General features: G+C 44.8%; 1 protein-coding gene across 6 annotated transcripts in view; it reads right to left on the minus strand.

The window, feature by feature from the left end:
* Positions 1-11889, minus strand: part of epb41l5 (erythrocyte membrane protein band 4.1 like 5) — a 28933-nt gene extending 17044 nt beyond the window's left edge. For all 6 annotated transcript variants that reach the window (XM_035522819.1, XM_035522816.1, XM_035522818.1 and 3 more), the window contains exons 1-12: positions 11696-11889; positions 10955-11157; positions 6386-6490; positions 5651-5693; positions 5358-5436; positions 5218-5262; positions 4571-4623; positions 3395-3515; positions 2730-2817; positions 2498-2586; positions 2133-2202; positions 1024-1193 (exon numbers count right to left, since the gene is read on the minus strand). In XM_035522819.1, the coding sequence (XP_035378712.1) occupies positions 1024-1193; positions 2133-2202; positions 2498-2586; positions 2730-2817; positions 3395-3515; positions 4571-4623; positions 5218-5262; positions 5358-5436; positions 5651-5693; positions 6386-6490; positions 10955-11134 (1043 nt within the window). In that variant the 5' untranslated portion in view covers positions 11135-11157; positions 11696-11889. The remainder of the gene's footprint in view (positions 1-1023; positions 1194-2132; positions 2203-2497; positions 2587-2729; positions 2818-3394; positions 3516-4570; positions 4624-5217; positions 5263-5357; positions 5437-5650; positions 5694-6385; positions 6491-10954; positions 11158-11695) is intronic.
* Between the last annotated feature and the right edge of the window lie 1668 nt (positions 11890-13557).

A 13557-nucleotide genomic window follows, 5' to 3' on the forward strand; every position in this document is an offset into this window, starting at 1 on the left:
TTTATATGCAAAATTTGTTTGTGTAATTGGAGATTTGTGTGTATACCCTTAAGAGTGCATTTTAAAACCGTAACAGGCAAATATGAATGAAGGGGAGGGGGGGGGAGGTAAAAAGAGTGCTGGCCCAGTGGACATCTGACAGCGCTGTGTCAAAGCAAGAGGATGGCAGCTGGAGATAAGAAACAAATACCACTGCGCGCGCACACACACACGGAGGGAGGGAGAGAGAGAGAGAGAGGGGGAGAAGGAGAGAGAGAGAGAGAGAAGGAGAGAGAGAGAGAGAGAGGGAGAGAAGGAGAGAGAGAGAGAGAGAGAAGGAGAGAGAGAGAGAGAAGGAGAGAGAGAGAGAGAGAGAGAGAGAGAGAGAGAAGGAGAGAGAGAGAGAGAGAGAGGCAAGCAAGGGGACATTCCAACCAATATGACAACAAGTGTGCTGTTTTGTTCTCTGATGAGAGCAGAAATGTAAAAAGACACCACTAGTCTAAACCCTGGGGAAGCCCCGTTCCTTACTGATGTGCTAAACTAATAACATACACTGAAACAACAGGGCAATGCAAGGATTGAGAAACTTAGATATTAGTCATAAGTAGTACATTTAAAAAAAAAACTAAATAAAAAAAAAACTCTGTTATATAACTGTTCGGGGAAAAAAAATTATAGTAATGAATGTTCTAAAAAGTAATGAACGAAAATTAACACCTAGTTCCCTAAGCCCACAGAAAAGTGGCCAAACGTAAAAGTGGCTTGGACATTTTCCCCTGACTGAATGATGAATTGCGCCCTTTCCAAACCACGGTAAGATCTGAGAGGAGGAGACCCTTCAGCAGCATGACTGACGCATATTCTGGGCTCTGCTCCACCGCGCCGGGCCAGTACTGCGTGGTTAAGAAATCAGCGCAGTCAGTCGGCGAGACACAGTGCTAGCCATTTACATCAGCTTCAAAACAAGCCAGTTTGGCACGTGGCGCTCGATTTCCGTGGGTCCGGACGGCGTGCCTAGCGGCACGGCGTCTCCCCGCTCACCTGTATCTGAAGCGGGAGCCCATGCGGATGAAGCTGGAGTGGGCGGAGCCCTTCTGGACGGGGCCGCGCAGGCGGAAGAAGGCGTGGTGCTCCACGGCGCACTTCCAGAGGTGCTTGCAGGCCTTCGGGTGGTCCATGCGGAACACGAACGTGTGCTCCTGTTCCTTCCCCTGTAACACAGCAGACGTGCGGTCAGAGCCGCACGCGCGCGGGGAATCATTCCCTCCAGCAACGGCCGCGAGTGCCAAGGAAGGAGGAACACTGTTTATTTTCCCCCTGTAGGTTAGATTAAACCTTTTTCGAAAGCACCATAGAGCGCAAGGAAGTGATTCAATACAAGAGTGATGTATTTGCTCAAAATGCTCATGAACATTTATTTCTTTTTTTTATATTATTATATATTGCTAACAGGTTCTTGACTAGTGGTATATGGGTTTGCGGTCTTCAGTGTAGTGATGCCTGAAAGCAGGAGGTAATAAACCACTGTCCTTCCTCAGGCTACACACACATGCACGCAGCACCAGAGTCAACATGACACATGAGCCACTCATCATTGGATAGGCGCACGCGCACACACACACACACACACACACACACACACACAAACTTACATATGCAAACACCTTCCCTGGATGCACCCATTGTACTTTAAGCCCTTTAATTGGATGCATTAACAGAGAAGAAACAGTCTCTTTCAAGTTGGCTTTGATCGACACTGGGCTTTCCAGAGCCCAGACGTTTGACTCACTCTGCACGCCTTTGGCTCTTGACGCCGTGGACAATAAAGGGCTGCATGGTGACTTCAGAACCCAGGTGGACCTGGAAGAATATAGTGACCAAAAGGGACTATTGTGCTGGACACGCACAGCTCATGGTGGAGCGTTTCCATGCATACCCTCTACCCAACACTGGCGGTATCCAATGATGCAGGACAGCCGCGTCCTGGCTTAAGGAAGGACTGTGGGGATAACTGTGGAGAGGTGGAAAGGGAGCATTACAAGCTCCGGGGCGTCGCGTCCAAGGTTGGAGGGACATGATATCCCTGCTGCTCCCAGGAACAGACGTGCATGTCGGAGCGAAAGCGGGAATGGGGGCGTGTCTGCTGTTACCTGCTCGTCATCCTCCACCACCACCAGGGTTAGCTTGCTCTTCTTGAAGTCCAACCGTGTGATCTTGGGCCTGCGGGAAGCAAGAAAACAATCACAATCACAATCTCCCTCGTGTGCCCAGCTACAACGCAAAAAAAACCAAAAAAAAAACAAACAAAAAAAACACAACAAAAAACTGGTACTACCACCTTACAGCTTAAACACCTTAAGCTAGATAGTTTAAACCCTTACAGACAAAAAACAAAAATACAAAAAATATTTTTAAAAAATCACCCAAAACCATCTAACATATGCAGGAAGTGGGCCATGGTTGTCCGTTCCCCCAGGCCTACTCTTCTCTGCCTGAGAGAACAGGGCCATCGTACCAGAAGAACAGGCCGATTTTGGTTTCCCCCTCGAACACGAGCACTCCGGTAGGGGTCAGTCCCAAACTGTACTCATTCCCGTCACGGGCCTGGAGGGGATTGCAGCAGAAGGAAATGACGCGTGTCGGGATGTTACGCGGACCAGGCCGAGCCCCAGGAAACCCACTCCTGTCTGGTACATGCCTTTGTTTTATTTGCTGAACACAGTATTTACAGAGAAGTGTTCACCTACCTTGACCATGTGCATGTCCACGCCATACATCTCTAGCCACTTGGCTTTGTTGAGATAGTTTATCTCAGCCTGGGCTGGCATCTGGCCCCTGCAAGACAGCGAGAACAGAGAAAAGGTAATTAGGAACAGAGTTCCTGCATATATATGCCTCCTAACTATTCCTTTTTGGGACTTAACTATCATAATGTACTTTTCTCTGAGAGGACAATGTGGACACTACAAAAAAGAGCACCTACACATGAATTCAATTACTAATGTTGTGATTTCATGTCATGTTGGCCTAGCAATAAACACCTTAGTAATAACAATATATAATAATACACTTATTACATTTTAACAAACATTTCATGCATGAAATAACGAACCTTTAACCTGAAGTCACAATTCATAAAGGATTACTCTGTCTTAACAATACAATCCTTTATGCTATATGTCCAAAAAGACAGTGGTGTACATACATGCTACATGTGTTGTTGATTACACACTGCTGTGTGTGGAATGAGTGTTTATAACTCATGTGCACTGAACTTGACAGTCCTTCAGCAGCACCACCGAGGCGATGGCTTACGTAAGACATCCGCACTCGATCCGTGCGCGATTCCCGGTTTCGCTCCCTCTCCCAGAGCCCTGGTTTTGTTCTCTGGTCTGATCTCCGCCGTACATACCTGCACTCCTTCCAAGCGCTGAAGATAGCTTCCTCCATCTCCTCTGTTTGCTCCGGGACAAAACGGAACTCCGAAACCAGTTCGAGATTGTGCTCTGAAGGGTCGCAGTCGCCCAGCTCAGCTGAGGGGGGGGGGGGGGGGGTGCCAAGAGTTCAAAGGTGAACCACAGAAGAGGTAGTGCATTCAACCTGGATGCCATGGTGGAGACCACAGCTCTAATGTGCTTGACAAAGAAAATCTAAACTGGACCTGGCCAGGACCTATAAACCTTGAAGCAGAACTGCAAATAATCACCAAATAATCATCGTAACCCCTGACAGTAATGACCTACATAATAAATTGCTTTCATTGCCCATTTTCTGGCTAAACATTTCTGTTAGTGTTTCAGTTTAGGAAATCAGGTGCTATACTCTAATACAATACAAAAAGGTAAATGAGATTCTAAAACAGGTTTTGCCTGAGCATTTCAGTTAATGGGCTCCTTCCTTTAATGCCATAAAATGACAAACGTAGCCATCTGGAGGTCAAAGACATGCACGGCGCGTTATGAATTAGGCACGACTTTTTAAACTGCGTGTCTCTAGGTTTTGCCCACCAAAGCCAAAGCACGCAGTGCTACGCAGCAGGCGCGCAGGGCCATGGAGTGCAGCGTGCCAGGACAGAGAGCGAAGGTACTGGATTAAGGGGCCCTGCTGTAAGCCTCCACTAATGAGCTGGGCATTTACCCCACAGAAAAGGGCTGGAGACCGCAGACAGACAGTGAGAGAGACAGAGAGCGCAAGGCAAAACAGGAAGAGAGAAAAAGGAAATGAATAGAAGGCAAAAAAATAAAAAAATAAAAAAAATCTCATTTTAGAATATCTTCCGCTTATTATATTAGCATTAATTATTCATTAATTTTCATAGCAAATTATTTCAAACGATCCCCAGTGGAGGCTTACCACTGTTATGCAGCACTTAATCCAGACACTGACACATTCAGTCTGCAGTTTGGGATTAGTGGAGTCTACAAATGAGCAATAATGTTTCTGCCCAGGGTGGTTTCATTATAAACCGCCCCATCGACCTGCAAAAGGCAAAACACGTTTTGCCAAAGGGGGAGGGGCTTTTCACATGCCAGTGACGGAGGGGCCCAGCTGATGAGCGCCGGCGTGGCCACGCAGGGCCTCCACTCACCCTGCAGAGAGCAGGCTGCCAGCTGCACGGCCGTGTCGAAGGGGCAGTCCAACCTGGGCCCAAGCAGGACAGAGGTTAGTCAGCTTCATGTCCACGGGAAAGAGAAGCTTGTTTACAAACGCGGCACGACAACCGCGCGTCCCAGTGGCCTGCTAACCTAGTGCTAGCAGAACCTTTTTTAGAATAAGCAAATGACAAACATATATTAGCATGTGCATTTAGAATGCAGTTTGCACGGTGTTGAAGCACTTGAGGTCTGTTTGTTATGGCTAAAACCAGAACGAACCGCATTTGAGAGTTTCTAATGAAGTCAATAGTGGCTGCTAAGGGGTTTGGAGATACAGCACAATGTTAAGGGATCCCAGATGATACCAACACCGTGTACTGTGAACAGACAAAAGCACTAAATCTTCTTATCTAAATAATTCCATTCCAGTCTCAAAATATAATCTACCCAGTGTTCTTACTGTTAGCATCAGTACATGCATAAAACTGCAACAAATTACTACGAGAATACCGTTTCAAACCAGTGTTCATAATGCACAGAACTGAGGCTGTCCAAATAAACAGCTGTGCCTGGGAAATGGGGACAGCGTGCGGCATGTTATAGAGGATATTCCTCCAGCACCTTGAATGCGTTCCCTTACTTGCCAGTGAGGACGTCCTGTTTCAGCTGCAGTACAAACAGGTACCTGTAAGGCAAGCGGTCAGGTGGTAAGGTTGGCAGCCTCCTTCGTCTGGAAATGCACGTCGCCACGCGAAGTGTGTGTTTCGCGGGTTAACTGACCTCGTTAGTTCCTCGTGTAGGTTGTTGGGCTCTGAGGAATAGAACTTGACCCGCATGTGGAGACAGTATGGAGGTCCGACTGAAATAAATACATGAAATCAGCAGAAGACGTTAAGACCTTAAGACTTCTGCTTTTTTTGCCCCAAAGGAGACATTTATGCCAGAAACCCCTTCATTTTCAGATTTATTCCGACCCATTTCTACTAACCAAATGAACATGAAGTGAGTGGAATGCAGGAAAGAAGAATAATTTTTCTTGAAACATTTTACCGCAATGAGCTGAGAAAACGTACTTTTGACTTGCTTTTTAATGCTTTTTGTGACATCCAGCCAGTGCTGAAAAGATAAGAAAATTACATTTCAAAACCAGTTTAAGTCACTGTAAGTGCAAATAGATTACATTCTGAATATGGTATTTCAAAAATAATGTCCTATTTCACAAAGGAAATATTCACCTTTGATATTGCAGACTGTTCAAGAACTTAAAAAAAGGTCTGAATTAGCCTTTAAGAACTCACTACAACTTGGAAGGAACACGAACACACACACACACAGATTCCTTGCTCTCCTTCTAGGTTTGTCTATTTGAAGGCCGTGACAAGTGTGCGTGGGGGGGATTTAAGAATAAAAGGCTTCGCTCTCTTCTCTCCCACATTCCTCTCTCCCTCTCTCGCTCTCTCCTTCCCTTCCGCATAACATGCACATAACATTCCACATAACCTCGCTCTGGCTCAGTCTTCTCCAACCAAGGAGAGGACTACCGATTCAGTAAATATATACAGACACAAAGGAGTCTAATGGTCATACGACATCTCAGGCCTTCCAACAGGCAAGCTATCGCATTATAGGTCCCAAAGGAAAGCTTTAAGTTAAAAAGTCGGTCAGCAGAAGGTATGACCGCTGATGACAAACACAAACACACACACACACACGAACACACCACCAACAGATGAACAAATCCAAATCTGACCTAAAAAAGGAAGAGACAAAATTCAGGCGTTTTCATACATCTCAGCCGCTGGTCTTACCGGCACTTGTGCGGAGTCCATGAAGCGTAGACCAAAGTAATCCTTCTCAACGATGTCCAGGTGATACATGATCTGGTCAAACAGCTCCTCACCTTTGGCTTTTTTCTGCCGAGATACGAGCCAGCTTCAGAATTCTGAAGACCCGGGCATCGCTTACTATTCTAATCAGCGTCAAACCAAAAGTCACTCATGGTCTTAAAACGGGGTGTTTTATACTACACAAATAACCTACATTGCACAAGCAGTCTAGTAAATGTGTGTGTGCACATTTTTAGACAGACTGAGTATGAGGAGAAAAGAATATGAATTTGCAAGAGTTCAACAGAATAATCAAGTTAGCATTTTTACACTGTTTATTAAAGCTACATTAAAGTGGCAGGGTGTGACCGAGAAGGATGCCCACACTGCCCAGGAACTTTGAGCCCAGCAGAGTGGTGATTTGAAGCCAAAAGGCATTTATTTATGAATGAATGCGCTGAAAATAGCACCTAGCTGCTTTCTAAACATGCATGTGGCTACGTAAATAACTCAGGTCTGAAAACTAATACTCTAAGCTTTGATTTGAAAAAAAAAAAAGGATATTCGTCCTCCATTAAAATTTCCACCCATCAGTGATTGTTCAGAAGCAAATGCTACTTAACAGGTCAAAGCTTCTCATTTTTCACAGCAGAGCAGGGCAGGTTCAGGAGAAGAGTAGCACCACCCCACAGTATGACACATCCATTTCAGAGTTACAGGAAGGACGTTAGCGACTGCTATGGCACCTTTGAACTGGGATCTCAACTGAAACTTCTCCTCAGACAAGTGAGTCACAGCCTATAGCCTCATCAAAACAAAAGCTAGGCCCTGACCTGCGACCTCTAGCAGAACCAAAGGGAATGTGCATCATAGTGTTGGAGACCAATGTCTGACCACAAAGCACAATGCAGAACAATACAACAGTCATATGATATTTTGCTTGTATTGTATTTATGGCATTTAGCTGACGCTTTTATCCAAAGCGGCTTACAATTATGACTGGGTACAGCTTGAGCAATTGAGGGTTAAGGGTCTTGCTCAGGGTTGTGGCAACTTGACAGTGGAGGGGCTTGAACCAGCAACCTTGCGATTACAAGTCAACTACCTTAATCACTGAGCTACCACTGCTCACTGAACCAAATGCACATTCTTCATTAGTTCCACACCTAACATTGCTTTCATGATTTAGAAAATGCCAAAGTGGAGTCTTAATAAGCATTCCCCCCCCCCAAAAAAAAAACAGAAAGCTCCACAAAACAGACAGCATTCGGGATATGCTTTGAAATGCAGTTATAAAAAGCAACCCTTAATCTGACATTTTAAAAAAATTATCTGCAGTAGATTTAAATGTTGCTTGTTGAAATACACAAATGCCTTGATTCATCAATCAACTTACGTACAGAACATTTATTTGCTGTTGTTTATTAACAATGTGAACTTCTGTGCCTGATATTGTGAATAACTGCAAACGATTAATTGCACCTCCCTAGAAGGATCCTGGGGATGCACACAAAGGGCCCATTGTGCACTGCGGCGAGCGTTGAGGCTCGCAGTGCAGCGCAGAGGGCGTCCTGCTGGCTCCCTTCGTCGGGAGGGACGCGAGAGGGGATGAAGAAATACGGCCCTCGGCACGGAGGCCCGCGAACACTGGGGCCTCTGCCGCACGGGCCGGGGTCCACGTCTGGTGACGGATGGGACGCCAAGGCAGTGAATCCTGGGCATGTTGTGAAGTGACGGCAGACAGGGCTCGGCCGCAGAGAGAGAGACTCAGAGTATTTTCATGGTATCCCGTGGAAACGTGGTCTTTTTTTTTTGCTTCTGAGTTGCTTATCTCTGGCCTGAAGAAATGCATGCTCTCTCTCAGTAAATGCTGCCCTGATGGGATTTATTAAGGTGTAATGGCAAGTTCAACTAGTGAGCTCTAAAGGTATGAATTGTTGGATTGTTGACAAGTACGATTCATTGGTCGGCGAGCTGATTCAAATGCTTTGTTTTGTTTTGTTTTTTTTCTGGACAAGTCAAGTAGAAATGGACCCCTTGATTCTGTATCTGTCTGGATTTAGAAATTTCAGTCTAACAAGTACTTGAAATAACGACAATACAGGCCTGAAAAATCATGCTCAACTCCATAAGATGAATCTTTCTTCCCTATTGTCAGTTTCTGTAGTATGTGTCTTAACAACAGGTAGACAAGACATTTAGACAGATAGAAATTTCAGCAGCAGTTATTAAACTCTAACAAATTAGATACCACATGGAAAACATTAGTCTACTGATTTCAAACTGTGAAAGAGACTGTGATATAATAAGACCATCAACATGAGCGAATGGTGTATGTAAAACAGCCCACATATAACAGAAAACATAGGATTTAGTATAAATCTCCGCCTCAAATAAAATATGGGAGTTTTGATTGATAGGCCAAATAACCCAGATTCATGCAGGGGCCTTCTGCTAGCTCCCATAATGGCTTGCATTCAAAGTAACAGAATATTTACAGGAAATGCGCTAGTTCTGAGACATGTATGCATGAACCATTTTAGACTCTAAACAGAAAAGGAGGCAACAGTGACCACACCGACGCCCCTCGATGCTTTTATTTACTTTTCTCACCCGCACGGGACACTTTTGGTAAACATTCCTGCAACCATTAGTCATGTATCCCTGGTGCATCCGCTAATCGTTCAGCACTTTGCTGATAACGATGGGAGCAGTGCGGAATTTAGAACGTGCGTCTGAGGTGAGAACAAAGCAAGCCCAGGCTGATTATGATGCCAGCTGAAACCAGACCGAAACGAGACACGCATATTCGATTTCAATGCGGGCCCCTTCCAGCCTGCAAGCCAACAGGCAAACATCTCCGTGGACACCTCTCAGAGTGCGGTCAGAAAAAACCCCCGCAGGCCTTGGGTGGGTGCAGCCTGGAGCAGTTAGCCCTCATTAAAAGGAGAGAGTGTGTATAACACCCAACACCTAGCCTAGGATCATCAATGCTTAAGGATGCAGGCATACCCTCGGACAGATACACATACGCGAAGCTCTCTGAACTGCTGAAAAACTTCAGTCTTCGAAGCTTTTATTCTGCTATACCCCACATTAGGAATAAACGATCACAAGAAACAAGAACAATCTTACCAAGCCATAAAAATTATGGGGGGGGGGAGAAAAAAAAAGATTGTTATTGCAAAAACACATTCAGGAGCGTAATAATCCTCCCGGTTCACGTGAGGGATATGAAGCATCAAAGTTCAAAGTTTATTTGCACAGTATAACTGGCAGTGAAATGCCTTTAGCGATTGCTCTGCCCTTAGCCGAGGATTGCTCTGCATGTCCCCGCACCGCTTCAACTCCCCCACACGCTTCCATCAAGAAACCAAATGGTGCCCACCCTGGGCATGCCAGCCCAGGCTGAGGCCCTGCAGAAGTGGCCTGAGGTGGCAGCCTAACTCCCTGCTCCCAGTAAACCCCGCAGGAGACTGAGAGGAGTGAGCCTGTCTGCAGCAGATCGCGAGGCCGCAATTGATTGGAACGTGGTGCGACGTGTGCCGGTCACGTCACAGCCAAGTGATTCCAGCCTGATTCTGTTAGTCATTAACACTGGAGCTCACTGGCACCAGTATGGCCTTCCATCCTCCACCTATGTGAACTGGAAAGAACCCAAACAGCATGCAGAACCAGTCCAGATAAAAAGCCTGTACGGCCAAACCACTTCTGGGCAGATCAACTTCCAAGGAATTTGATTAAGACTTTCACATTTTTCATATCCGTCAAACATTTGCAGATGGAAATCACCAGAATTACAACTGTAATATGAGGGGTTTGGAAAGTGAACTGAGTTTTCAGGGATTGTGAGCTAATTTTGGGTTAGTTTCCTCATAAAATTATTTTTAAATGATTTTTTTTATTTTTTTAATCTCCAGCCATATACTTTGCTATAAATTTCCTCTTTCTGGCTAATCTGCACTTTTCTTATATAAACTCAGTTTATACACTTAGAGTATACCACTCCAGAGCTTGGTGAAGCAGCACTGACCTTGACTACTAAACCTAATCCAGCCTCAGTTTGGAGTATACAAGCCACGCTAAAATGATGGAACTTTACCTTTGTAAAGTCCAGAATAAGCAGGACAATCGTCTGTCTACAAGACACATCATGAAAAGCATGTGCAGGGAAAGTTCAGTGGCCTACTGTGGAAAATTAATCCTCGACAGAGGCTTCAGTTGGTCAAACTCCTGTTAACTCTGTCATTCGCTGCAGCCTCCTGGCCAGAAGTCCAAGAATTTTTAACAAGGCCCTTAAATAATAAGCTGGAACTGCAGAGGCCACAATACTTGCGCAAAACTGGGAGGGCAACACGAAAGCGTTTCATAATTACAGTATTAGTCACGAAACAAACGCAACCCAACTGGCATTGCAAGAGCTCTTACCATAAAAAATAACCTAACAACAAATTATTATTAAAATGAATCTTCTGAAGAACTAACACAGCCTGAAAAAGGTACACTACTCATCTGAAAAACTGCTATTTTAGAGTCTTCATATATCCATACCGGTAAGTCGACACTAACGTCTGTGCCGTCCAGCAGCGCCACTCGGCAGGTAATGACGGACTTGGCGTCTCCAGCCGCAGGGATGTGCGTGTTTGCGCGCTGGGCCTCCCGGTGTCGGGCTTTCTCCGCCTGCCTGCGGACGGACCGCCGGCCCAGAGTCCGGCGGAGAAAGCTGAGCATGGTCGGTGAACCGTGTGAACTCCCTGTGAAGAGGAATAAGACGGGTCTCAGTGGCTTTAAACAGCAGGACACTACAGGACACTACCCATTCAGCGTCAGCTGGTTAAGGCACAAAAGTAACTGGTGGGTGTTCAGGAGGAGGAAGCCACGCCGTTGTAGCGTTTCTAAGGAATTGTAAGGAAGTTAAAGATTAGGATGCAGGTAGCAATCTGCCAAATTCTCTCCAACGACGGCACTTGCGTTTCCAACTTTAAAAAAAAAAAAAAACCCAAAAAAACCCCAAAAAAAAAAAACCCAAAAAGCCTGTTGCTGTTCAGCGATCCATCATGCGACCTATCCGACTGCAAATACAGCTGACAACTGCCAGAATTCATGCAAACTCCAAATGCAACTATCCACTTGCTTACATTATCATTACCTGTTTGTTTACAACAAACATGCACATTTACAAACGCCACATAGCTCAAACAGATGGTTAGATTTGCGGATTGCATGTGCAGGCTGCATGGCTGTGGCGACTCCACTTGTTGATCCGGAGTCCCGAGACAAAGCGGCACGTACCAGTGGCTTCTCCCGATCCCAGTCCGATCCCAGTACGATCCCAGTGCAGATAGTCCTTGCACTTCGGAACTAATCAGAAACCAGCCTTGTGTTTTGCATTACCCATGCCCATCGCGTAAGCCCTCCTTAATGCGGTGTTCCTCCAACAAGAAATACAAACGCGAGCTAATTTCCCATGTAGCGTTAGGAGGGTGTTTTTCCCTCAGGAAATGACGTTGACCTACATCCCTAAGAGTGGATTTACATTTAAAGGGCCAGAATTTACATGCAAACCACATTTGGATGTAATATTTAGGTAGTGGAATGTTTAATGGCTGCATATCGCCTTGTTTTGATTAGTGTCTATATGCTGAAGGTTTCCAGTCACATAACTAACCCATTTCTGTGATGAGGCACAATGTTATTTCCCCCCTGACGACTCCATCATAAAACTGAATGGAAAAGCAGTGAGTTGCTGATGTTGGACTGGATTGGTGACTACAATGCACAAATCTTTTTATCCCAAGACTACCCAGTCAGCAAAGACATGGTTGGTTTATAACTGAGCTAAGAGGAGCTGGCAGATACGGCCTTAGCTATACTTTCAATTGGCATGGATTTGTTACACCTAAACTGGAATTTGTTTAATGGTATAATACTTTTTTTTCTTCCTCTCAGAATATCCTATTCAGTCAGACACTGAACTGTAAGAAATGTCCTCTAGCCTTAATGCACATGGACATAAATTAAGGTTTATATTTGCAGTCTTATATCAAATAAACTGTAACATCACCTCAAAGTTTTGAAGTATTCATTCTTTATTTCATTAATGAATATTTTGTAATCTGACAGATGAACACTAAATAAAGTGTTATAAACACAAACAAGGATATTAACATTAAAAAGCAATGTAGACTATAAATCGTTTGTGTAAACGTCTGTAGCATTATCTGAAATTGGTAAAGAAATAGTAAGGCAAGCCATATGCAACAAAACGTTATTTAATGAAATGTCACTGTGCATCAAGAATTGTGCCATAATCTCTCCCCATTTTTGTCTGTCACCTCCCTTTACACAGCTGGCCAGGCATTTCTAGGCAATTGCTGGTTTTTACAACAGTGCCACCCACTGGGTTTTTTGAGGATTTTACCACCTGTAGGAAGCAGAAATTCCCAAATGATACAGGGACGCACAGGTGGGGAAGAGTGTTTACTGACTACAAACTAAAGAGAAGTTATATAAACACTTGGCATAAAATAAGACGCTCATATAGCCTTAGGCAGTCCCGTGCAATGTGATAACCCCGAGAGGCAAAGAGAGCGTTTGAGATCGTACTCTTACTACGTGACCTCAAGCCAGTTTTTCCCCTCTTCACTCATTATGATGCCACTGATTTCTAAACGCATAACAAATGTGTTGGGAACCTCCTGTTATTGCCTTTGCCAGCAGGGGGTGCCAGAGTTGGATGCAACGAGAAGGAGAAACCCTGGACGCCCCACCGAAGTCAGTGTGTGAAAACGGAGGAAAACACTGGAGAATAGCCTGAAGTTACATTCCACATTTAATGGCTTGAGCTTTAAAGCAGAAGGAGCAGTAGGAGCAATGAAAGCCTTTATAAAGATGAAAAACCAAAAAGACAAGGGAAGGAATATAGTTACCTTTCTATGTAGTTCACACTGAGTTTGGTGGTTGGTGAAATCGGTCAGTTAAGAGGAATTTGAAAGATGAATGGAGGTCTATGGAGTGTAAAAGCATCCCATGAATAAGGGAGGCCAATCTGGGGGGAAAATGTAGTGAAAGCAGTTAAACAAATGATTAGAGTAAGTCAGTGGGGGAAAGGAAGGGAAAGACTATCCTATCTACTTAAACATTACGTCCTTGGC

The sequence above is a fragment of the Electrophorus electricus genome, chromosome 25, assembly GCF_013358815.1.
Source record: "Electrophorus electricus isolate fEleEle1 chromosome 25, fEleEle1.pri, whole genome shotgun sequence".
Classification (NCBI taxonomy): domain Eukaryota; kingdom Metazoa; phylum Chordata; class Actinopteri; order Gymnotiformes; family Gymnotidae; genus Electrophorus; species Electrophorus electricus.